General features: G+C 38.8%; 1 protein-coding gene across 8 annotated transcripts in view; it reads left to right on the plus strand.

The window, feature by feature from the left end:
• The window catches only part of baz (par-3 family cell polarity regulator), a 42,036-nt gene extending 26,699 nt beyond the window's left edge, over positions 1-15,337 (plus strand). The window contains exons 1-21 of one of the 8 annotated variants that reach the window (XM_090156817.1): positions 2,404-2,703; positions 4,652-4,756; positions 7,278-7,485; positions 7,548-7,696; positions 7,776-7,958; positions 8,026-8,216; positions 8,280-8,668; positions 8,747-9,165; positions 9,224-9,421; positions 9,487-9,757; positions 9,822-10,182; positions 10,258-10,458; positions 10,522-10,835; positions 11,100-11,177; positions 11,978-12,322; positions 12,590-12,956; positions 13,013-13,415; positions 13,533-13,715; positions 13,875-13,928; positions 14,174-14,241; positions 14,305-15,337. In XM_090156817.1, coding sequence (XP_090012943.1) covers positions 2,620-2,703; positions 4,652-4,756; positions 7,278-7,485; positions 7,548-7,696; positions 7,776-7,958; positions 8,026-8,216; positions 8,280-8,668; positions 8,747-9,165; positions 9,224-9,421; positions 9,487-9,757; positions 9,822-10,182; positions 10,258-10,458; positions 10,522-10,835; positions 11,100-11,177; positions 11,978-12,322; positions 12,590-12,956; positions 13,013-13,415; positions 13,533-13,715; positions 13,875-13,928; positions 14,174-14,241; positions 14,305-14,950 — 5,217 coding nt within the window. In that variant the 5' untranslated portion in view covers positions 2,404-2,619 and the 3' untranslated portion in view covers positions 14,951-15,337. Of the gene's footprint in view, positions 1-2,403; positions 2,704-4,651; positions 4,757-6,717; positions 7,176-7,277; positions 7,486-7,547; positions 7,697-7,775; positions 7,959-8,025; positions 8,217-8,279; positions 8,669-8,746; positions 9,166-9,223; positions 9,422-9,486; positions 9,758-9,821; positions 10,183-10,257; positions 10,459-10,521; positions 10,836-11,099; positions 11,178-11,977; positions 12,323-12,589; positions 12,957-13,012; positions 13,416-13,532; positions 13,716-13,874; positions 13,929-14,173; positions 14,242-14,304 lie in introns of those variants that run through there. The other 7 variants (XM_090156814.1, XM_090156815.1, XM_090156816.1 and 4 more) reach the window with 7 other exon arrangements.
• Positions 15,338-25,737: the final 10,400 nt, after the last annotated feature.

Genomic DNA, 25,737 nt, shown 5'->3' on the forward strand with positions numbered 1-25,737 from the left:
GGAACGTAAATAACTATCGAGGAACGTTAGCGGGATGAAATATTTCGCCTGACAGGCCCTATATTTAGCCCTTCGGTGTTTTTATTTTCTCCGTAATATTAAAGGTTTACGCTACTATTTAAATCTCTTAAAAATTTATTAATATTGATCATGTACGAGCCACTCAACTACAATACATTTACGATGTAATTAATTGTAACGCCCTTATCACCATTTAAAAAAGGCATTTAACTTTGCTTTGTTTATCGACATTCTTTCGTCGTTAGCCACCCTCTTAATGGAATTATACAATAAAGATAACGCTTTGATAATAATACACGTTGCTTCTTTATCTCGCTAATGATTGAGCACCTATCAAAAAATTTCACCCGATTTACAAAGATAACGAAAGTATGTTCTTGTTCTATTTAGGAGCAACAAACACACCCCACAAGGAAAATGCAACGGTTTTAGACGCGCATTTTCGTGTGTACATTTCTCATTGGCTTGCTACCGTCGGAAGGGAAAGTTCAGAATATCTTAACTCCCCCCCCCCCGTAAAATGCTTTGCCAAACGGAGCTCTCTAATGAAAATTGTACGCGAGAAAGGGCTAGTAGTTGCGTTATCCTTACGTGTTTGTTGCCAAAAATATGTACGGGATTTCTTGTTGTATATCAGATTTTTTTCTTTTGTCCCGAATATCGCGATTTCTCGTTGGATTTCGGAATTTTGAAAAAAGCCTCGGAGTCTTGGAAAGTGTACGAAATCTCTTCGAATGTCAGACCCCTCGGTCGCTCCTAGGTTATATACGTAATAGTTCAACAGGGTCCGGAGCGACTAGACTACGACACGCTTTCGTTGTTATACGCGATTGCGTTAATCAATCCATTAGATATGTTGACTCAATAGACGGATTAAGCCCGCGATAGAAAACGCGTACGGAAGAACGTGTAGTATTGTAGCCAGTAAACTGATTAGCCTACTGGTTTCCCAACGCTTTTTCAAGCGCTATCTTCACCCGCTTAATCTCAAAGTGTATGGTTTCGCGGCCGAGTGTAATATCGTTTTCCGTCGGAAACGGATGAAAGGATGGAAACCCGTAACATAAACAGTATCTATTTGACCCCGACAGACAACGGGGATGCCGACGTCCTCTCGGGTTATTCTACCATCTCACTACAAAAAAAATCCCCCAATCTGGAATTACGGTTAGAGACACCATAAGTCAATAATAATATTCCATAAGTTTGTCACTTTGGGGAATATTTTACCGAGAGCTAGTAACGGAGTGACGTCATCACGAGAAGAAAATCTCCCCATAGCGAGGCGCTGTCAAAGGCTACGTGTGACGCGTAGCGAGCGAATGCGAAACGGCGACGAAGCCCGTAATGCAGTCTTGTGAATGGCTCTCGGTAAAACTTTTGCGTGTCACACTTATGTAATAATATTATACACTTATGGAGAAACAAATGCCGTAAACGCGTTTTAAAGTCCACTTCAATACGTACGACACCGTGTTTTACAGCTGGAGCGAATAGAAACGTACTAGACCCTGGCCCGTACACTCTCGCTGTTTGTGTTGACGTAAATAGTACTCGCGTTTTGTTATTCGTTGCGGTAAAGGCGCGGTACATTTTTTAATATTTTTTTTCGAAATACGTAATTTTCGGGATGAACTTGAAATTTTAATGACGCCAAATTACGTTAATCGTCGTAATAATTGAGATTTAGTCGTTTTCGGAGCTAAATACGCGGTAATTATGAAGTCTGAAAGTAGGGCGTCGATATTTTCCGTACTCGAGTTGTTGGGTTTGTTGGCGGCTAAACTCTCGGGGAGCAAAAACTTCGAAGGGAAAGAAACGGCGTAAAAATGCAAGTTGGCATACCGGTATGGAAAGCTCGCTAGCTCGTGTGGTCGTGATTTCCATACGAGTTTATCGCTTTACTTAGTTCTTATCGCGAACGAGTGAGCTACCTTTTCTCTTTCCGTCTATCCGCCGAAGCTCTCTTCGCGGCCGAGTGTCGTTTTGGAAGTCGAGGAATCGTTGAAAACCACCGTCACTCGCCCGTTTTTTCCGCGCTATTCTTCTTCGCCATACCGGTATTTAAAGTGTACGTATGTATAAATATTTCAGCGGTGACCCACTTTTCGGCCAGCAGCCGGGGAGGAGGATAGAGATAGGCCCATCATCATTTTTTCTACGGGCATCTTGGAGAAATAGCGCGGAAGTGGAACCGTCTTTCTCCCGATTTGGGTAAAAGAAGCGGAGTTACATTCGAAGAGCGATTTTATCCGAGAAGTCGCGCGTCGTTGACTTCCCGCGCGAATTAAAATATATATTTTGCCAAATCAGTCGAAGCGAGAAACCCCCGGAGGACGCGTTCTTCTCAAACGAGCTTGTCGCGCGCGCTCCTTCTTTCCTCGAGAAATAAGAACCCGTGAGCCAGTTTTGTCAGGGAACTGTGTTATTGACAACGTGGCGAAGAGTGGTCTGCCTTCCCCTTCATCTTCGCTTCTGAAATTGCGTAAATAATCAGTCGAAAAATCAGCGACGCTCTGTGGCTATGTTTATCTCGTTCGCGTTAAGCGATATTCTTCGTCGTTTTACTAATGGTCAACGAGCGTAATCGTCGTCGCCATGTCGGATACGTTGGGTCGTCTATTCGGACGCTCTCAAAAGTACAATATCAGCAAAGTGGCCAAAAACGCCAACCTTACCAAGGTAAGACCAAAGTAGGCGTTGGTCTCTTCTTACGCGTTTATGGTTGCATCCGTGGGTTGCTTTTTTCTCCCAATTACAGTTCGCTGCTCGTGTGGGTGCCCGAGGGTTATAAAACTTTTATAAACTAATTATTTGTACATTTTAGATAAATATTTCTTTCGAAATATCGGCACGATTTCTGTCGTTGCGTCATTTACATTGTTTCAATATTATCCCATTTCTAAGCTTCATTAGTTTGTCGTTTTCGCGCTCTATTGGAATTTGGGAAATGTCTAAACGCCTACGCAGAAATAATAAGGGATGTAGCGTTGAGAGGATGTAGCGAGAGAAAGGTGGTGGTACTGCTAACCTTGGACAGGTGTTTCCTCTGATATTACAGACGTTACCCTCACTTCGACGCGCCTTTCAGCGCTCTCTCGCCGATAGCGCGAGCGACTAAGATTGCCAACTTGCGCTGAAAGCTAGTACGGGTTTTCCCCACTGACTTGACAGAAAATTAGCTGGCTAGTAACTGAATGGGGTGACTTTCACTTAATTTGCCATTGAGAGCTAAAAACTGTCGTACACATTCCAATTTAATTTTGAATTGAAGGCCAACTGGTAGTTGAATAAGGTGATTCCTAATGGATAAATTCGTACATTAAGGTAAATTTAAAATCATTATTACCTACAATCAATTAAAAAAAAACATTGTAATAATAAATTATCCTTTTCGAGAAATGTATTAATAAGCATCGGTAATGAAATCGGTTTTAATTATCGAAATGGTAATTTATTTTAAGCTTTACCCAATCCGCATTCGTATTTCGAAATCTTCCAATTTTAATGAGCTTTAACTCTTAAAAAAATCCCCCGTTGCGAACTTGCGCCTCGGAACTGAGGAATGCAATCCGTAGCAGCAGCAACTTGAAGGTCAAAACCAGAACTGCGCTTCCAACATTTAAATTCGAATATAATTATTAGTATTTTCTTCAACCGAAATCTAGGTAGATCCTGTTAAATTTTAACACATTCTAATAAGACCTTTTGAGCAAAGAGATTTAATATAAATCCTATAATACAGGGCTCCTAGAGTTCCTATAAATTCCTATAATTTCAATATCCTCCTATAATTTCAATATCCTCCTATAATTTCCTATTTTCTCAAAATTGTTCCTATAAATTCCTATTATTTCGAAATTTTCTACATTTTCTATAGCTATATCCAGAAATTCCTATAATTTTAAAAATAATGTATTAGAAAACAGCCTTAACATTTGGGAAAAATTTGCCTTCTTAATAGAGCTTAGCTCTGGCTAGGTCCGGTGTTCCCGAAAACATCAACGATTGGTCTCCCAGAGTTCCCATAATTTCAATATACTCCTATAATTGCCTACTTTTTCAGAATTGTTCGTATAAATTCCTATTTTTAGCTAAAATGTTCCGATAAATTCCTAATTTTAGTTAAAATGTTCCGATAAATTCCTAATTTTAGTTAAAATGTTCCGATAAATTCCTAATTTTAGTTAAAATGTTCCGATAAATTCCTAATTTTAGTTAAAATGTTCCTATAAATTCCTATTTTTAGCTAAAATGTTCCGATAAATTCCTAATTTTAGTTAAAATGTTCCGATAAATTCCTAATTTTAGTTAAAATGTTCCGATAAATTCCTAATTTTAGTTAAAATGTTCCTATAAATTCCTATTTTTTTGGCTAAAATGTTCCTATAAATTCCTAATTTTTCTATGAAATTTCCTATAATTCCTATAATATTTAAAAAAAAATCGCTTGGAGCCCTGTATAATAGCTTAAAAATATTAATCGCATTCAAAAGTAGTACGAAATGTTTTAAAGGATTCATTGACGCGTTGAATTTTATTAAAGATCAAAAACCTCGCGCTCTTATCTGCAGTTCTGTAATTTGAAGACGCGCATCGTATCTTAAAGTACTTTTTTTTCTTTTGCTAGACTCCGGACACTTGGGTGGTCATTCACAACTTGAAGCTATCCAGTGACGGAGGGATACTCGACCCCGATGACCAGCTCAACGACGTAGCGGATGACAGGGAACAGGTACGATTAAATGTTTCATATCATATGATGGATAGTCCACCTTTAAATTAAAGATCTCGCTGATTGGGTCCAATCGCGACCAATTGACCGTGGAGGGATCGAAGTGATAAATGGATATAATTTAATCTCTCGGTTCATCACTACGGTTATCTTATTACGCAATTCGAACGGGGGAGGTAGACTACCGCGTCTTCCTACAGATCGCGAGTCTTCCACCATTGTTGGCGATCATTCGTGTGGAAACAAATGATTGGGCCCTTTTTAATTTGGTTTTTGTCCTCACGCGGCAGTCTTATAATTACGGTTCTAGATTTTGGACCCTGTCTCTTAATCTGATCGGAACGTTTTGTGAAGTAACAAATCTTGTGAAAAGCCGACCCCAATTCCGCGTTTATTTCGTAGGCAAATAATGGCGGTGTAATATTTATTTAATGCCCTCCTTTTAAGATTTTTTTATACCAAATGCTAAATTTATTTCGAATCTACTTTGGAACGTGTTTTAAAATGGAGGCTTCATTTTGGTTTAATTATTTTTCATTGTGATTGGACGCCGAAGTTAATTTTTTTTCTCGTCAAATAAAATAAACCATGCTGCCAGAACTTTGAACATAAAACTCAACCTTGGCGGTAATAAGAGAAACCATAGACAATTATATGGTATTGGCACGTCCAGTCGCTGTAGCACAAACTTCATATTTAGGGAATAGGGATATAGGACTACTGACTACCGGTAATATTAGGACGTAAGCAATATTATTAGCCGGAAGTTTATCACGCGAAAACCATGGAGATGGTTTTAAATCCACTTGGCAGCTACAGTTTCTATTCCTCTTCTATATTTTCTTTGCTTTCATAAAAGATCCTATTAGATTTAATTTTAAATTGATATTTATGAGTTATTAGCCGCCGTCCTCCTTGGCTTACTTTTATTTTTGCAGAATAATGGCGTTTTAATGAAATCTGGAATGCCGCCTAACCTGTGTTGGGGTATAATATAGTAATTTCTCTAGTTAATATCATACTACCACCATCACCACTATATTCTCTGTATGTGTGCCGGATGAGAGATCTAGGGCCATTCTTTATTCCGCAAAGAAAAAAAACTAGTTTCACGTTTCATAAAGGAAATTTGAAGAGAAAATATTTGTTCGGTGGCCGCTAAATTTCGTATTTCGGAGATGCTTTTACGTGACTTATGCAATGTTTTATACACCCTTTCACGTAAAAAACACCTCCGAATTTAGACTCCAAGTATGGCGATGAATTTCATCACACGCCCGAAAACGCGAAAAATCCTCTTCCTCGTTTCGCACGAAATAATGAAACAAATGATTTTTTAAGCATCATTTACTATTAATTATTTGACTTCGTTCGAATGTCAGGAGAAAGTGTCGTCCTTAGCTAGCTTCTTGAAATTTTTTAAATAGGCCAGATTCCGATTATAGGACAGTAGAATAGCGTCTTTTTTTTGGCGCTCAGACCTACTACGCGAGCGTCTTCTTTTGTTGTATTGTACCAACTAGGGTTTTTTCGTGTTTGTGGGAGACTTTTTTAAATGAAACTCGAGGCTGTTAGCCGGAACGACGAGATAATGACCGGATTAAATTCCACGCGGGCACCCAGCCGAAATCACCACGTTTTTAGGTTTTTGACCACGGTATTTGACGTTTCGGCCAAAAGTAGGGAGATAAGTAAAATTTGCATTTACGAAGCTTAGTCGTTCTATTCACCGGCTTTTTTACGCGTGATTTATTATTTAGGGGTCTGAAAACGCTTATTTGTTGTTCATAAAATCATTACGGTTGCTTTTATATATATTACCCGCAGATGCTGTCTTTTATTCGGGGCGTCGGCGGGATATTTAAGGGCCAAAGTGCACCGTCAATAGCCCCGGGATAGGGGTAGGCTGCTAGCTAATTTTGAAACGGCTGAAAAGGTGACGGCTGAAACAGGTGGTTCTCGTCTCATCGAAACGGAAATCTTGGTTTCAATTTCGTTTTTTTTAATTTTAGATCGATTCTTTTATCGTCGTTTCCTCCTCCCTCGAATATCTTAATTCTTTCCTATTTAGCAATCGTCGTATTAAAATTAAAAGTGGTTAAGTCAGAAGAGGGTTGGCCAGTGTCGACGCATTTGGGATTTCGCGAACGGACGTTTGGGGACATAGGTAGGAAGGTCGGAGGGAGAAACAGCAGGGGTGGGCCGTGAAGGAAGCCGTTCATTATTTCGGCGTTCTCTCCGCTAATAAAGAATAGAGTCGCGACTGCTGTTGAATTTTTTTTATTGTCACGCAACGGTGATTGCTAAAAGCGAGTAACCGCCCTTGCGAAACTATCGTGTCATTTTGATTCTGGTTGGCTCCCCGTAAATATTTAAACGCAATAGACTCAAACGTAAAGCCATGGTTAGGATAAGACGGGTTAGTAAAAGTTTTAGTCCCAAAATTTTTCGCCTTTAAGTGAATACAATCCGACGCGTTTCCAATTTCGTCCATTTTAATTGTAGCATTTTTTCTTTGCAGATAATTGCCATATATGAGGAGCAAACCTCGCCTTACCATCACCATAATGGAGGTGATGGCACAAGTGCCAGCTCGGTTGGCACCGAAAGCCCGGACATTTTCCAAATAGAAGTCAACCATAACACCTTGCCAAACCCCAATGGTGGGATTAAAGTGAAAAATTGTGATTACAGCGATGTTGAGATTACTGGGAATCATATGCCAACAGGTATATTCAATAAAAACTGCTTTTTAACTTAATATTAAGTCAACTTCTTTACGTCTCTTTAGGTATCACCCCTCTGCAGGTCAGAAGGGGTAGTGAACCTGCACTAAATCGCCTCTCCCCAGTGTCTTCCAATCCTGATCCAACAAAAAGGTGGTCTGCTGCTGTAATTGTTGGGGATACGTGCGATGATGCCAAACCTCGCATCCGAAGAGTAAGTATCTTATTGCTGGTTGGCTGATTCCATCAAAGCATGAGTGACTGATTTTATTATGGCCAAACGTGTTTTGTAGACTAACAGTACTGGTCAGTCTGAAGATGAAGAGGACTTTGACGATGACTCTAGGGGAGAAGGCAGTGGCGAAGAGAAATCGGTCTCTTCTAGATTGTCTAGGGGTTCTGGGCGTCTCTCCATTCTAGGCAGTGGAAGTGAAATGTCCAGGTGGGCCGAAGCTGCTGATAGACAACTGTACAAAGTAAGTTATTTTTATTGATGAGGTGTGAACCCAACTGTGGCTCTCAATGTTAATTTTTAATTTTTAGAGTATTTATTCTGATATGCGCGATGGAAGAAGAGAGCCCCTTGGAAGCTCTGGTACATCTCCAGATCACTCTCGTGACCCTGAAAGTGAAACTTCAAGTCTTGGAGATGACAGAGAAGTGGTCATAATACTTAAAAATGAATCTGGCCCTCTTGGAATTCATGTGGTTCCTGATTATGACTCTAGTGGGAGGTATGTTGCATACCTTAAAAACATTCATTCACGCTATATAATGTAAATTTTTCTTCTTATCAGGGATACGGGGCTTGTTATACAAGGTATTGAAAGTGGAGGGCGAATTGACAGAGATGGAAGGTTGCAAGTTGGAGATCGAATTGTGGAAATTAGTGGACGAAGCTTAGTGCATGTTAGCTTTCAAAAAGCTCAAGAAATATTTAAAGATGCCTTGAAAAACCAAGAAATTAAGCTCAAACTAGTTAAATGTGGTGGAAATCACATGGACCAAAATAGTCAAGGGACTTTAGACTCTGTTAGTAGCAGTAGGACATCTTCCAGAGGCGGAAATCCACCACCACCCAAAAAACCGCCTCCTCCAGTCTATCCCAAGCCAAATGGTCTTCAAGCTAGCTTAAGGAAAGAAAGAGAACATGACGGAGCAGCTTTAGTTGAAGGTGAAGAAAGAGGTACCATTTTTGGGAAACTCAAAATGTAACATCATCATTAAGTAAGTATGCAAATTAATTTTTCTTGCACTTCCAAAGGTGGTTTAGTGACAAAAGTGGCAACAGTGACTCCCACAAAGAAAGTTCCTGCAACATCGAGACCAGTTTCATCCGCACCTTTGGCTTCAAATACTCGAAGAATAGGAAGAAAAATTGCTATACAACTGACTAAAGGTCCGGAAGGACTTGGATTTAGCGTTACGACTAGGGATAATCCTGCTGGCGGGAATTGTCCTATTTACATAAAGAACATTTTGCCTAAAGGAGCTGCCATTCAAGATGGCAGGCTGAAACCGGGTGATAGACTCTTGGAAGTCAATGGCTTGGAAATGACTGGTAAATCCCAAACAGAAGCTGTTTCCCTCTTAAGAAATACTCCTCCTGGTGGTGTTGTGGATCTTGTTGTTTCCAGACAGGAAACTGAAGTTATACCTCAAACATCATTGCCAAGGAAATTGGTAAGGATTCCTTTGCTTTTTGTGTAAGAAGACAGAAGATTAATTTTATTACATTCAGCCCTCTGATCAATCTGATGGAGATGGCATTTTTCCTTGGAAGCATCGTGAAGTTTTAACTTTTGACATTCCTCTCAATGACACGGGCTCAGCCGGTCTCGGCGTTAGTGTAAAAGGGAAATCTACTACAGGGCCTAATGGCCCTGTGGATCTGGGAATTTTTGTAAAATCAGTTATCCACGGGGGAGCTGCTTCCAAGGTTCGCTTACTTTTACTTTTTTTACGTTTAATGTAGATGTTAAAATAAATTTAAAAATAATGTAGGATGGTAGACTATGTACAAACGACCAATTAGTCAATATCAATGGAATATCACTGCTCTCAATGACAAACACTCAAGCCATGGAGACTTTGCGTAGAGCAATGACTCAAGGAGAAGGACCAAATGCACTTCCTAATGCTATTACGTTGACAGTTGCAAGAAGAATTCCATCTTCACAAGTTAATGGAACTCATGGATCTGGAGATGATAGCAGTGTTTCTTACGGTAGCAATGACAGGAGTGACTCCGTTCTCAGCAGTGGATCTTCTTTAGGTAATTAAATTTAGCTATATTATTGTAATGAGACAGTTATTTCAATTCTCGCTGTTTACTTCAGACAACCTGTTGTGCTTAAACTCACCGATTAAACAAAATGAAATTGTCGCTACTCCGGATAACTCTGCCAGTGAAACTTCAGAAACAACTGTAATATTCAAACCTAGGAATGGCTCCAGTGGTAGTCTGAACAACAATAATACCACTGAAGAGAAATTTTCTTCTGGTGGAGTACATAAGAGTACAAATTCAGAGGATGCTTTACAAATGAATGGAAGAAACCCAGTTCTAGATCGGATTATGGGTCAGAATGTTGGAGCAATCAATGTTGGAATTAGAAATGAATCCTATCTTAAAGCGAGTCACGAAAGCTGGGGCGCATCTCATCTTCAGCAAGCTCTCTACGGAACAAATGATCCTCGGTAAATATATTTTTTAAATACCAGGAGATTGTACATCATTAACGGTAGCGAATTAATTAATCTTTGCGAATTAAGGCTACGACTACCAAATGCACAATTTGGTGATGATAAAGTTGTAATTGAAGATGAATACAGTAATAATTCAGTCAGGCCTAAGCAAAGAAGTAGAAGTAAAGAAAGAGTCCTTGGATCTCCTCATCATCACGTTCATCCTCATCCTCCGAAAGAAGAAAGAGTTATTGAAATTGTCGAAGCTGAAAAGATAGATTCAAGCCAGTGAGTAATTGTTGTTCTCTTTTTATAATCTACACCCTTTACACTTGAAACTTTTTCTTCCAGGTTATCCTTAAATGAAGAGGAGAAAGATGCTAATTTTCATAGAGATGGCTTTGGAAGACAAAGTATATCGGAGAAAAGGCACGCTCAACTTGATGCCAGGAACACTGACACATATCAGAGAAACAAAAAGCTTAAAGATAAGGAAAAGAAAAACAACTCTGAGAATATAGATCTGGACACAGAGGGACCAAGCTGTAATTCACCAATGAATATCAGAGACACTTCAGAAGATAGAAAAACTGATATTGAAGTTCCATCTCCAAAAGTTAAAGAAAACCAAAACACCATAAATAAATCCAGGAGTATCTCTAATAGTAATTAAATTTTTTTCCTTGATTTTGTGGCACTTGTTGTAGTTCTAATTGTTCTCTGCGTATCATAACTTTTGACTTAACATACTAATTTTTAAGTAAGACTAATAAAATAAAATGTTAGTTCCATGCAAACAAACTTCTAAAAGGAAATACTCACAAACAGGTAAACGTTGTCTAAAAACATCTATCCTTATATTGTTTGAGAGTAATTTCAATAATTTTTTGTACATTTCACTAACACTAATTTTTCATTTTTTTTTTCAGTTGGAAATGGCTCAGTGTCACTTGTACGTTCCAGCTCTGCAGAGTCACTATTAAGGCCTCACACTTTTCATAAAGCTGGTAAGTTAGTTTATATAATTTTATGTATAATTAAGGCATGATAAACGTAGGTTCATTCAGTATATTATATGGGGAACTTTATTGCCTCTTTTGGAAGCACTTTCTGCTGGTCCTTTTTTTTGTTGGCTTAATTTTATTTTTTTTTGTGTGCTGAAGTTTTATTTGCTTCGTAAGTGCGTAAACGTTTCTCAGTTGAAACTTCTGTTTTAGCTAAGAAAGTTCAGTGCAAAACATTGAGCCGAATTCCGAAGAGTACGCTGTTTTTCTATCCAAAATGTTGCTGTAGGTTGCCCGCTTAATATACCAGTAATTTTAGACATTATATTACACTTGTGTTTTGCACCATTGAAAGCTGACCATTCAGTGAAATGTGGTAAATGGCCCTTTTCTGAACCGTCAGCCAGCAGTTCTTATTAAGATAGTTTTTTAATCAAACCACTTGCACACTGCACATTCATTTTCATAGATGCTCATCGGGTTATGTATTTAAAATCTTTTGGGAGATAAATTATGAAATCCTAACCACGAGTAATGCATGTTTAATTTTTTTTTTAAATAATTTTGTATTAAATTATGTCAAATTAGACAATTGAACTATCACCAAGTTTGCACTGCACTATTAAACCTATGCTTTCAAAATCTTCTAACTTGTAATATTTTTTCTTTTTTAACCATCCATATACTTCTTTCCCTCTCCCTAATTGCCTTTTCTAAAATGTGGTTCTTTCGGATCAAATCATTGGTTGTGTTGTCTGGCTTTCTCCTATTCTTGTTAACTTACGAAAAAAAACAATGTAAAGGGAGCTGTCAATCACCTGGTTGCCCCTATCACTCAGTATCAACTGGGGAAAGTTCAAATAGCAGCAACTCAAATGAAGCATCTAGATCAGCTCAAATTTCACAATCCACCATTGTGGGACCCTCTCTCGGAATGCGTAAAAGTAGCAGTCTTGAAAGCCTTCAAACGATGGTACAAGAGTTGCAAAAAGAAGCGACTGGGAGGTATGGACAGAGAGGAAACAAAGCTGTTGGTAATGGAGGGGCTCCATCAAGAGGCAGAGGATGCAATGAAAGTTTTAGAGCCGCTGTTGACAGATCTTATGATGGTCCACCTGGTGTTGTTACAGAAGCTTGTATGGAGACTGGTATGTATCATCTTGGAGCTTAGCTATCATTATATTCATTGGTGATGGTCTCTATTTTTCAACCCCAAAAATCCACTATACTTCATATTTTTGTGCAGTGGTCAAGTTGGTTTGTTTATTTTTCGGTTCTACGGGATATTTGCTCTTCTATCATCATTTGGATGCTTTTCTTTAGTTTTTGTTTAGAATTGTGGGATTAAGTACCAATAAAGCATTTATCCAATATGTTTGTTCCATAATTGAGGTATTTGAACTTGTAATTTACAGTTGAAGAAGAGAGCGAAAGTGGCAGCAGTAGTCAAGGAACTCAACAGTTTAAAAGAGGAGGACCTCTTGAGCTTAGTTCTCGGCAACCAACTATTAATCATGAACATGTGCATAATGTGTTGCAACGTAATTCAAGCGATGACATGATTCACGCTTATAATAGGAAAGACCCTATCACTAAAGTTGCTAGTTCTGGGAATAATGTAAAGAAAAAGGGTGGATTGTTAAAAGGGCTGGGTTCTGTTTTCAAGTTTGGTAAGCACCGTAAAATAACTCAAGAGACTATACAGAAGTTGACTATTGAACAAATTGAACAAGAAGCAGAGCGTGTTAAAGCCAGGAAAGCTGCCCAGGAAGAACAAGAAAGGTAAGAATCTGAAAGTTTGATAAGGTATTTTTTACTTAAAATTACTGTGTTTTTAGGATTCAAGAGCAATATAGAAAGCTTTTGGAACAACAGCAAAGGCAACAACAAGCTCAACAACTCACTCAAAACAAAGAAGCTGGGAAAATTCAAATTCCCTTATCTCAGTCAACCCAAGTTATTCCTCCTCCTCTGCCTCCCATCAACAGTCACGGACATGCGCATTCTCCTATGACAGTTGGGCATCATCACCATCAACATCATATCCAAACAGCTAATGCCATGCCAAATCACCAGCAAGGGCCTAATTACAGTGGAATGTCTCCCAGTAGACAAGAAAGGATGCAACAGCTACGTGCTCAGCATCAGAAGAAACATCAAGAGAGACATGGTCACTACCCCAAAGACGAACAAGAAGAATGGTATGAGAAGGACATGAAGGACAGAATTGATAAACAACTGGTTAGAAATTTTGTTTTATTCTCTGGTGAGGGTATCTGAAAGCTTTATGCTGATATTTTTTCTGGGGTAAAATGTTTTTCGGCATTTGGTACAATTTTTGTATTTTTGGACTTCTAGCAGCTGAGACCTTTGCCTACTCCTCCCCTATCTCCTCATTTTCGTTCACCCAATAAATCCAATAGACCCATTGCTAATACTGGTGTTGGTAATACCATTTTTCATCATTCCAATATAAACAACAACAACTATATCTACAGTCATTATCAACTAGACAGACACAAAATTTCTTCACCACCTAAGGTGGGTGTAGGTCTTTGTAAACAAATTACGCCATAGCACTTCACTAATAGAGCGAAATAGATTAATTTAATATGTACATTAGCACACTAAGCACTTGTAAAAACTCTTTTAGTTTTATGGGTTACAGTAGTTTTCTTCATTCTTCACTGTCATTTCCAGATGTTCACTGCTCACGCTGTTTTGCGGAGAACTTACAGTTTATACACCCGACAGGTTTGTACCCTGTCATTCTAGGCACATCACCCAGTTATTTTCTAGCTTTGCTCATTACTACAGCAACACTTTTTGCGTTTTTTTTCTTTTTCTTTATAGCTTTGTTTTAGTATAACAGAAGCCCTTTGCCTAGCATGCATTATTTTACTTTCTGATGTTACGATATTGCACATAACACATGCATTTTGAATTTTTTATAATTTAATTTCAATATTGAAGAAATTAAACTGGTAACTTGTTTTTAGCGTCACCCAGAACCCGAGGAAACTCACACTAGATCCAATAGTTTTGACATTTACAAAGAAATGGAAAGGTCAGATTTGAAACTTATTTTTGTTGTAAGTGGCAAATAATGAATTTTGACTTTAATTTTTAGGCCTGGAAGTAGACGTGGAATAGCTGATCCCAGTAAATATAGCCATTATGTGAATTATAAAGAAATTCAACAACATTTGAGGCAGTTCAAATCTCAAGAGCAGCAGCAAATGAGACGTCAACAAGTAGAACCAAGTGGTGCAATCCCAAATTCTCATCACCACCAGCATTTCAATGCTGGCAATGGTACCAATGGAGTGGCATCCCAAAATCAGAATAAAACTGTGTCGAGTCAGTGGGAGAAACGGCCCATATCTAATTATTTCGAATATGAAAGTGTACAGGCGCTATATCAAGCACCCCATCAAACAACTGAAATTAATTCTAGTTCATTACCTAGAAGGACTAATAATAATAGTGTACCAAATACCACGAATAAACAGAGCTCTTTACCCCACTCTTCTCACACCCAACAAAACATGCTTGGTGCTCGAAGCAAAATTCAAGGTTATCCCCAAGCTTTGATTCAAGGAGGTGAAGTGAACAATTTTGTTAACGCCGCTCAGCATCAGCCTAGGACTACCAATTTGCAAGTGAATGGAAATCATAATGCTCATTTACAGCATCATGTGAATGGACTAAATTACGCTTTTAGTAGCCAAGCTACTAATAGAAGAGAACCAATGGTTCCTGGGTCCAAAGTTTGAATTTAATAAAATTATGTTGTTTTTATAGGCTGATTTTGTATTCTTGTAAATATTGTTGTACAGTATTCTTAATGTAACAAATAGACTTTGTAAATTTCTTTTGTTCTTAAAGTTACAGATCTAAACTTGAGCGGCTTTAATAAAGCTATGCCCCCCCCCCCCCCCCTTTAACAAAAAATTTTAGAAAATCTTTTAAGATGCTGTAATTTTTGCAGATAAAAGAAAATATAGTGAAAAATCTTAATATACGTCCATTTTAAGTAGTAACAGTAAATATATCAATTTTTAAAGTAACTATTTTTTTTATATATATGGAACTGTTATTTTTTGGAAAAAAAAAAGTTCAATGATCATTCCATTTTTAATAAATCAGTAAAATGAGCTAAAATAAATATAGAATCCTTGACTAAATCAAGTTTATAGATTTTTGGTTTTTAATTGATATTTATGAATGCATTGCATTCTGCATGACAAAAGTTCTGGATGATGTAAAAAAAAAAAGAATAGCAATTGTTTGAGAAAATTTGATAATTATTTCTTTAGACAAAGCATAAAATTATCGAGAATAAAACATCTTTAAGGAAATCGCCAAGAAGTTATATTTCCGAGAGCCAGGACATGCAAGTTACTGTTTATTTAGTGCTGGTTGAAATAATGGAAACTTTTCACCTGTAAACAGAACGTCGGGTTTTTTATGTCAAAAAAGGAAACACTTGTTGCATAACGTACAGGTGAAAAATTTACATTAATTCAACACGGCGTATATAAACAGTAACTTGATGTTTAATCGAGGTGCCTATTAGCTTATTATTTATACCAAGGACAAATACGTCCTCTTCTCTGTCAGTTGGATTAATTAGATTTGAGTAGAGACACGATTGAGTTGAGCCGCAACCAAGTAAGAATTTGGTCCGATTTGGCGTGCCATATTAAACTTCGAGATAGCAAGAACTAAAATAGATGTTTCTATAAAATACTAGAGGTCACTTGTAAATGTTTTGTCTACGTCAGTAACTAAACCTAGGAGGATTCTATGGTGCGCCAAACCGGCAAAAATTGTATGAAATTTCTATAAAAATAAGATAATTAAAACGTCTATAAAAGTATGAAACAGATTTTCGTCTCGATGTGGCTGACGGTTTTTTTTTGACAACACTATGTTAACTTAACACGTCTATAAAAGTATGAAAGAACGTCTATAAATGAGTTTCGTCAAAAGTAAGTAGGGGGAGAAAGTCTATCACTGCCTTCAGATTTTACCTTCCGCCATGCTTGACACCCTTTTTAAAGAGCTAGTGATCACGTGATATTTCTAACCAATAAGGATTGCACATTACGCGCGAAGTAGTGCATTTGTGGTATTCTGGTCCGCGCTCAAGATGAAAACCATGTCACCGCCTCGCGATTTCAAATAGTCTCTCTGTCAAATGCTGACCGTTATTTCCTTCGATAACGGTTGATTTTAATTAATAATTACTATATCAATTGTAAAATAAACAAAAAATGCTCGTAGCTATAGCTATTATTTCTGTTAAACTTGCAAATTGTTAGGCCTTAACGTCGTAGATTTACCAATTAGTCTCGATCTCTGCTCTTAGATGGCGCCACGCTCTCCACGATTTAAGTGAGCGTTATTCTAGTTACGGTTTATTTCTTTTCAAAAGTCGTGTTTATTATTTTTTAAATGTCGCATTTTAATTTCTACCATATATCTACTTTATTTAGGAACTAAAACAACCAAATTATTGAAAGCAAAAGTTTATTATTCACGTATTTTATAGAGAACTATTTTTCATCGTGGCGGAGTACAACCGATACCTTTATGTCCCTGTAAAGAGGCGAGGGGGAAGTCATTTCCGAAGCCCAAACATTTTACCCCTCAAATAAGACGTCGTGTGGTTGGACACAAGTGCCAGACTTTCTCCCCCTATTTACTTTTGGTTTCGTTTACTTCTATAAATGAGTTCCGAAAACATCTATGAAAGAGTCGAAGGGATCCAGCGCGCTCGTTCGTTCGCTTGAGAGTGCAAGAAAGACTGAACGCCATTGCATTTACACTGAACGCACCCGAGTTTAGGTGGAATTTATATAGCGCTAGGAATGCGCCAAATAGTCAAGCGGTTTGCGGATCTCATTTTCCTGTTTCCATCGAACACCAAAACAATAAGTTTTTTAACTTTAATGATTTAAATTCATTTTGTCATCGCATCTTTTAGAAACTGTATTGTGCCACAAGCTTCCACAATTTAATAATTAATGATTTTAGGTCAACAATTTAATCAGAAATTCGTGTATTTCTGATTTTATTAAATTGAAACTAGGAAAAGTACACAATTGTATTTGTGGGCGGTAACATCGGCAACCGTATATCTTGGTGGGAAGTGGGAACTCCATAGACAACTTGATCTGGTTGGGTTTTTTATTTTTACAACCGCAGGTGTAAACCCTGAGTGAACGCGCCATCGGTAACAGTGATGTAACTAAGCTTTTCCACTAGACCCCTACAAAACAATAAACTGGGTATTTCCACCCCCTTCGCTACCATGAGAAAACAAACTGGTGTTTCATATTTTTATAGATGTTCTTTCATACTTTTATAGACATTCTTTCATACTTTTATAGACGTTCTTTCATACTTTTATAGACGTTCTTTCATACTTTTATAGACGTTCTTTCATACTTTTATAGACATTCTTTCATACTTTTATAGATGTTCTTTCATACTTTTATAGACGTTCTTTCATACTTTTAAATGCATTCTTTCATACTTTTATAGACATTCTTTCATACTTTTATAGATGTTCTTTCATACTTTTATAGACGTCTTTTCATACTTTTATAGACGTTCTTTCATACTTTTATAGACATTCTTTCATACTTTTATAGATGTTCTTTCATACTTTTATAGACGTTCTTTCATACTTTTATAGACGTTCTTTCATACTTTTATAGACATTCTTTCATACTTTTATAGACGTTCTTTCATACTTTTAAATGCATTCTTTCATACTTTTATAGACATTCTTTCATACTTTTATAGATGTTCTTTCATACTTTTATAGACGTCTTTTCATACTTTTATAGACGTTTTAATTATCTTATTTTTAGAAATTTCATACAATTTTTGCCGGTTTGGCGCCCCATAGTATTCAAGTAAACCTGGAGTCATGGAGGAAGCACGTGACTGATACTGCGTTTAGTCAATAGGAGCGGACATCTCCCTAGAAGAGGAGGGGTTCAAAAATCAAGTGGCTCTGCCGAACAGCGGAGACACGAACTGAGTCTCAGCAGACGAATTTTCGTGAAAATTGTTTTTTCTCCCTAATGCTTTTCCTACGGGAATTTGTTTTCCTAACTGTGTTGCAATTCGGAGACTTTTTAATAATTTTAGTGTTTGTACTCAACTTTGAATTTTTCATATGATTTTTAGTAAGTTTCCAGGTTTTATTTAAGACTACTTTCATAATTTTCCCTTAATTATTTCGCTTGTAATCTACTTTTAAAATCGACGATAATTTTAAGGCGAGGAAATGAATTCCCCGCCTTTGGGACCTGTATCAGCTAGGCCTCGGTTTTAATGTTTGGAATTTAAAAATCATTGCGCAATACCGAGGCCTAGCACAAATACAAATATTTATCACACAGGCATGTAAAATGATAAAACACGTGTTTTATCATTTTACATGCCTGTGTGATAAATTATTAATACTAGTTAAGTGACACCTTTCAATATATTAACGCTTTTAATATTTTATACATTCAGTAACTATATAACGTAATGTGATACCTTTATTATATAAAATTATAGATTTTTACTTTTAAGTATTTTAAAGTATATTAATTATACATATTCAAAATTTACATTAAAGGGAATATAACCTGCAAGGCAATCTTTATGGAAGACCCCTTCAATTTTTCAAGTTTCCCTCTACAGTGGCGCCAAAATTTTTTAAAGCCAAAGGCAAGAGCGGCCAGAGCTGCAAACGTTAGTGTTCCACACCAAATACCTGAGGTTATATTCCCTTTAACAATCAAATAGAACTTTAATTACCAATTTTATAATATAACACCTTAAATTTAAAATTTTAACATTAACAGAAATCTATACATTCCTGTTACTTTAGTAAATTTTAAATTTGTACATATTTAAACTTTAAATAACACGCTACTAATACTTTATCACTTTCTTTATACTATATTTCATTTCTTGTTCTTTTTTGAAGGAATGGCAGTGGGTATTCAGAGCCTCTTTGTATTGGGTTCATAAATTCTACTCTCAGATTTCTTGGATAATCTTCTTCATAGAAATGTTCTGAGCAAATCCTTGCATATTTCACATTTATTTTGTCTTGGGAACGTCCGCAAGCGGTTATCCATTTTTGCCTTATAGTTATTTGAGATGGGAATAGATGGTATGACAAATTCTTCTTTCGGGTGACAATTAAGGAATTATTGCACCCGAGAACCGAGCATTTTAATCCGTGCATTACTGTATTATGTTGAGTTCATGACAACTTGACAAGCCTTTATTAACAAAATTCAAAATAAACGCCTTTAAAATATTAAAAGTTAAGCCTCGGCTATAAAATTCATGGTTTAAAATAGTCAAAAATACTATTATTATATAACTATACCATTTAACACTAGTAAAAATGTAATACTATATTGGATCTAATTTATGGGTAAACGATTAATGCTTGTAGATCGTTCGCTGGGATCCAGCTACGTCACACACCGGGAAAAAACCGTGTTTTCCCCCCCGTTTTCTTCTCAGCAGATATCTCTATTCCCGACCCCGCGTTATACGCTAACCTTATAATACACAGTATTTTTACCAACCTTGGCCTCAAAGCAGTCACCGAAAAAATGACGAGTCTCGAGAAGGCCCATGTGAAAAACTATCAAGACAAGAATTGAAGAAGCCGAAGAGTAGAAGACCCACAAAGAAGGGCGGCAAAAAGTATCCGCCCACAGTGGAGACAACTGACGCGGAAAGAGGAGATAACCTCATCCTCTTTGGAGTAGCGGACGAAGCCCCATCGGATGTTGTCAAGGCCCCGAAGTGGTTGGTCTCCACCTTCACTTTCCCGGTGCCAGCAGACACGCTGAAAATCGATGCATGTCGTCGAATTGGCAACCACAAAGAACTTGCGAGACAGCCAATCCTCATTACAGCTCGGGACGAAAATACACATGTTACATGTGGGAAAACGAAACCACGTGCCATAGGAGCAACAAATAGACGCCTCAATTGAAGACAACGCGAAGAGCGCGAAAAGCCGCTAACGTGGATTACCGTAAGGCAAGGAAGATTTTCGATCCTGACCAAATTGATAGTAGCGGTAACAAATACCGTAAAGAGAAGGCAGCGGTTAAAACACTCTTAGCAAACACGATCAGCTCAATGAACAGCAAGACCGCCCACGCCATCCACACTGCTGGCCGTCACGCGGCGAAAAAGTTCTGGAGATTCTTCAAACGGTCCAAGGGCGGACACGGCAAACCAAAGCCGGAAGGATTAAAAAGCGCCGATGGTCACCTGTGAAAGAATCACAGCGACATTATTACAGACAACTTCTCCCGCAACCAAGAAGGCTGGCTCAGACTAATTCCTAACTTCCACACTGCTCCTAGACCGCCAATACCTCTGGGCTATTAAAGCTCTTAATACTGAAAAATCTGTCGGCCCGGATGACATTCCCAACGAATTTCTGAAGGCCTTGGGACCAACAGCTCGGGCGGGCTTACTGAGTCTATTCAATGATATTTGAACTTCAATCGATATCCCGAACCCGTGGAAGAAGTCGCGGGTCCGTCTCATTTTCAAAGGAAAAGGCAAAGACCCGGAAGCAGTTAACGCACACCACCCGATAACGGTAGTGAGCAATGTGTACAAACTGTATGTCACACTTTAGCTTAATCGCCTGGTCCCCTGGTTGAAGTCCCGGGGAGTGATCCGAGACCTGCAGAATGGGTTCCGCCCTCGTCGATCACTTGCGGATAATGTGTTAGTCATAACCAACCTCATAGAGACCGCGAAGTTGGAAAACCGTGAGATGTATGTTGCGTTCCTCGACCTCAAAGCCGCTTATGATAGTATCCAGTACCAGTGGCCCCCCTCGAAACGTATGGTTGTACGTACGAATATTTTTATTTTTTTACTTTTTTTCAATGGTGTGCCCCCCCCCCCCCCCCCCGAAACAAAATCCTGTCCAGTACCCGGTGCTCTGTAACGCAATGCGACGAGTGAGCATTCCGGAGGCGATCATAAACCACTTCCAGGCCATTTACAGCGAGGCGACTGTATCTCTACAATGGGAGGATGTCACCACCAAAGCGATCCCTGTGAGGGTTGGGGTCAAACAAGGATGCCCCCTATCGCCCCTTCTGTTTGCACTGGTCCTGGAAGGGCTGGAAGACCGTCTACGTAGTCTGCGATGTCCATCGGCAGATAGGTCAGACAGGACAATACCGGGATCTTTCTTTGCCGACGATATCGACCTCATCGCCGACTCAGCGAAAGATCTCCAGGTGCTACTCGATACGGCTCGGACGTTCGCCAAAGGAAAAGCAACGCGATTCTGCCCCGCTAAGTCGGTGATAATGAACTTTACACCAAAAGCCCTTCTACCGGAAGATCTCCCGGCACCGGTGTTCTACCTAGATGGCCAGGCGCTCCAGGAGGTAGACGAGACGAAATACCTGGGGGTTATAGTATCCACCCGCGAGGACTACCCCAACGCTACGAATGCGGCCCGTATTACGAAGGCGAATAGGTTGAAAGGTTCAATCTCCTCGACTTACGACAGATACGAGGTGGGCCGCGCCCTGTGGAAGTCCGTCGCCGTCCCCACCCTGACGTTTGCCACGGAAAGTTTGTGTCTAAATGCCACAACTTGGAAGATCCTCGAGCGAAGGCAAAGGGAAGTTGGCAAGGTGCCCTTGGCAAGCAACGCCATCACGGCTAACGCGGCCATTGAAGGGGAGATTGGCTAGTCCACTTTCGAGGCACGAGAAGCCCGAGCGAAGATGAATTTCCTCGGAGCATGCCTACAGGCTCCCCCGGATCGCCAGATTCGTGCGGTATACGACTATATCGATAGGCCCACCCACCGAACGCAATGGAGCCGCCGCACAAATCGCCTCTACAGGAAGTTCGCGGTCCGGGCGAACCTGGGACCCTGCCCCACCGCAAAACTGTGGCGACAACGGGTATGGAGGAACGTCGCAGCCACAAACGAATCGCGCTGGAAAAAAGAGGTCAGTAGCAAGACCAGCCTTCGGGATTACGCTTTAAAGCCAAAGCCAGCCAAAGAAGCCATACATGACAACAGCCGAGGAAGGTGCCTACTGTTTCAGGCACGCACCGGCGCCCTCCCAACGGCAGCCAGGGAGTCCGAGATCCTGGGGAACGCACTAACATGCAACCTCAGCACTGCCCCGTCAGAAACCATGGCCCACATCTTGGAATAGTGCCCGGCGTTGACCCCGGAGCGACTTTTAATACGCGAGTCCGAGCAAATGCCTATGGTAGTAACCCCATCATCCCCGGATTATCTCCGATGGCTTGGACTAACCGAAGATAAACAAAAAACAGAGACGACGGAGGCCGCCAAACAGTTCTTGGACAGGTGGTGGTCGCTCCGCAAACCTACTAAACGACCAACGTGGTGACACACACTATGTCCCACCACTGCGCCCCTTATCCGAAATTTTAAGTGAGCCTCCCTGATTTTAAAGGGACCAAATTCGGAGTGGAAAAGTGAACTGAACTGAACTGAACTGAACTGTTGATAAAATCTCCTTATTGAACGAAGCTAGATTTAGTTGTACCTCTATTTATTCCCAACTCAATGGGCGGGGCCATTGAGTTGGGAATAAATAGAGGTACAACTAAATAAATAAGTTTATTAGCAAAAACGCCGACTTTAATCAGTTTAATTCCTACATACTTTCCACGCTCTTGAGAACACCAGTGTTTCCACATGGAGGGAAAAAATCCCTTTTTGGGGGAAAATGGACAGATAGAGCGCAAAATATTTTTAGGTAGGGATCTTAGAAATCGGATAACAAACTAGAACAATTTTTGAAATTTTGTCGCGGGTTCCGATTAGAACTTTTAAAAAACCCTGCCTTTGGCCCATGCTTTTCGTTAAGCTGGCAACGAAAGCTACGCCATCGGTGTCAAACTGGTGAACTAACACTCTATTTCGCCTAAAATTAAATGGCCGACTTTAGCTCGACGCTAACGCGTTTTTTTTACATCTTTAAAGTAACTTATGTTTAATTAAAGTAATCAAATTGTGTAAGACTACAAACTCAAAAGAAAACATCTTTTCACAGGTTACTGTTAGAAATAGTTGTTTTACGAGCAATGGTTATGGGGAAAACCGGTGCACAGTAATGGTTTATCGCGAATATCTACGTTAGTATTGTATGTACGGCTATAAACCCAAGTATGAACATTAGGGTCCGGCTATTTCCTACAAAAAATGTTCCATGAACATTTTACATACGACCAATCGTTGTGTCGTAATCGCGGTTTTAACGTTGTACCTGAAACGCGTCTTACAATTTTGCGCCTTCGTTGACTTAAAACGCATCCGCCGCTCTTCATGTAACCGCGTTTAAAATTTACCACCCAGCTAACTCTGGTTATTTTTGCAATAAATCGCTTGAAAATTAAGCTATTGTAAAGGATGTGTGAGACAAAATGATGGGAAAGTCGAAATAATGGGTCACTTCAATTTAAGCTCATATTGACTGCCGTAAGGAATAAATCCAAAAGACCAGTATCAATGCTTTGAAAAGAAAACACGACACCGATGAGACTGTTCGACATGTAGAACGCGAGCGAATCAACCTACCAAATGATATAAGAAATATTCAACATACATGTACAAATTTTCCCGTTTATATGAACTTAAATGTAATATAAAATCGTCTTGAAAAACCGTTTATTGCTTTATAACATTCAAAAATAATATTAAAATTATTAACATTAATAATATAATAAGTTTGCGTAGTCAACGCGCATATTTTGAAACGGAAAAACCCGATTACTATTGTTAAATCTTGGATTAATAATATGATATTTTTAAACGAAACAAATAACGAAATACGTGGAATTTTTGGCGTTAAATAAGCTTAGAACGTATTTCGTTATTTGTTTCTTATTACAAGGAGCGTTCGCCATCATTTAACCAAGATTTAACGATAGTAATCGGGTTTTTCCGTTTCAAAATACGCAGTAGATTAAACCGAGGCTTAAGACTGGGCAAGATTTCGCGCCTTAAAATTTTCGTCTACTTTAAAGATACATTCTGAACGAACCAATGGATGAAAAGTTATGAAACTATCTTTTAAATAAACCTTGAAACTTATTTCAAGTCATATTTATAATTCACCGATGACAAAATTCGTGAAAAGTATTAATATCGTTCCGAATTACAACCTATTTTCTAAAATCTCATTTTTCTTTCTAATACGCGCGTTGACAGCACAAACTTTACCTAGACGAGCAGATGCTCGGTTATCTACATCAGCGGTTCCCAATTTTATTTTTCTATGGAACCCTAAATTATCCACCTAATTTTGGTGGAACCCCAACTAATTTTTTTACTTATCTTAAAAGACTCTTGACACAAACAAAGATGGCCGCGCTGCGAATTCTCGGAACCCCTGTGATCCTTGTCCACGGAACCCTAAAGTTCCGCGGAACACCTTTTGGGAACCGCTGATCTATATGGTGCGGGAAAAATATTATTTTTGGATGTTATAAAGCGATAAACGATTTTTCAAGACGATTTTAATTTTATATTACATTTAAGTTCATATAAACGGAAAAATTTGTCAGTGGAATATTTCTTATATCATTTGGTAGGTTAATTAACGTTAAATTATCGCCAACTTTACATTAATTTCAATGGGGTGGGGGAAAACTTTTAACCAAGTTACGCGCGAGCGCGCCTCTTTAGGCAGCGCAGATGGCGTTACTGTCGTTTTAGCCAAGAATCTAATTGGTACCTTGTCAGCCATTCGATTAAGCGTTCTAGTTTGTTATCCGATTTCTATGGTAGTGATAAAGGGAAAAAGGGGGGAAATCGATTCAACAGGGATATTTTTTAGGGGAAATTATAAAATATGTAATGTAGTAAAATTTTCGCTTATCGGCAACTTAATTTATAACCGGAGAAACTTTAAACTTTCTTCGAGCCCTCTTCAGTGGCTTTTTGGTTATTTTATCCATAGATATAGGAAATGTATATAAAGGTCTAGATGAAATATTTCAAAGGGAGTTAATGCGGAGGTTACAGCTAGCAGAAACGCGTAATTTCTGCAAGCTATCCTTATAAGGCGCTATCTATCGGTAAGAAAGCTCGTGCTATCGTCGCGAGAGCCATTGTCTCCGGCTTAAAAACTATACTAAAAGTCACCAACAGATGGCCTGCGGAAAGGTCAAGCACTTAGTACTAAAATGCTCTTGGTCACGTGCCTTCCTCGGTGTCTGCTAGGTGTCAATTCCGTATTTTATGTTAGGCTTAGACGCCCCGAAATTTATCTAGACCTTTATATACATTTCTTATATCTATGATTTTATCTATGGTGCAGACCCCCTTGGGCCTACCTTCGACTGTACTAGGAGGTAGAGAGAGTAAATCGGCAGCCATTTTTGAAAAATATTTTTACCCCGACTCCATGGACGAATCAACTAACGTAGTTGATTCGTCCATGCCGACTCAAACCTTGGAGTTTATCTACTCCAAGTTCAAGGTTGGTAAAAATAC

This window comes from Leiobunum rupestre, chromosome 8 (assembly GCF_980474605.1).
Source record: "Leiobunum rupestre chromosome 8, qqLeiRupe1.1.hap1, whole genome shotgun sequence".
In the NCBI taxonomy this organism is placed as follows: domain Eukaryota; kingdom Metazoa; phylum Arthropoda; class Arachnida; order Opiliones; family Sclerosomatidae; genus Leiobunum; species Leiobunum rupestre.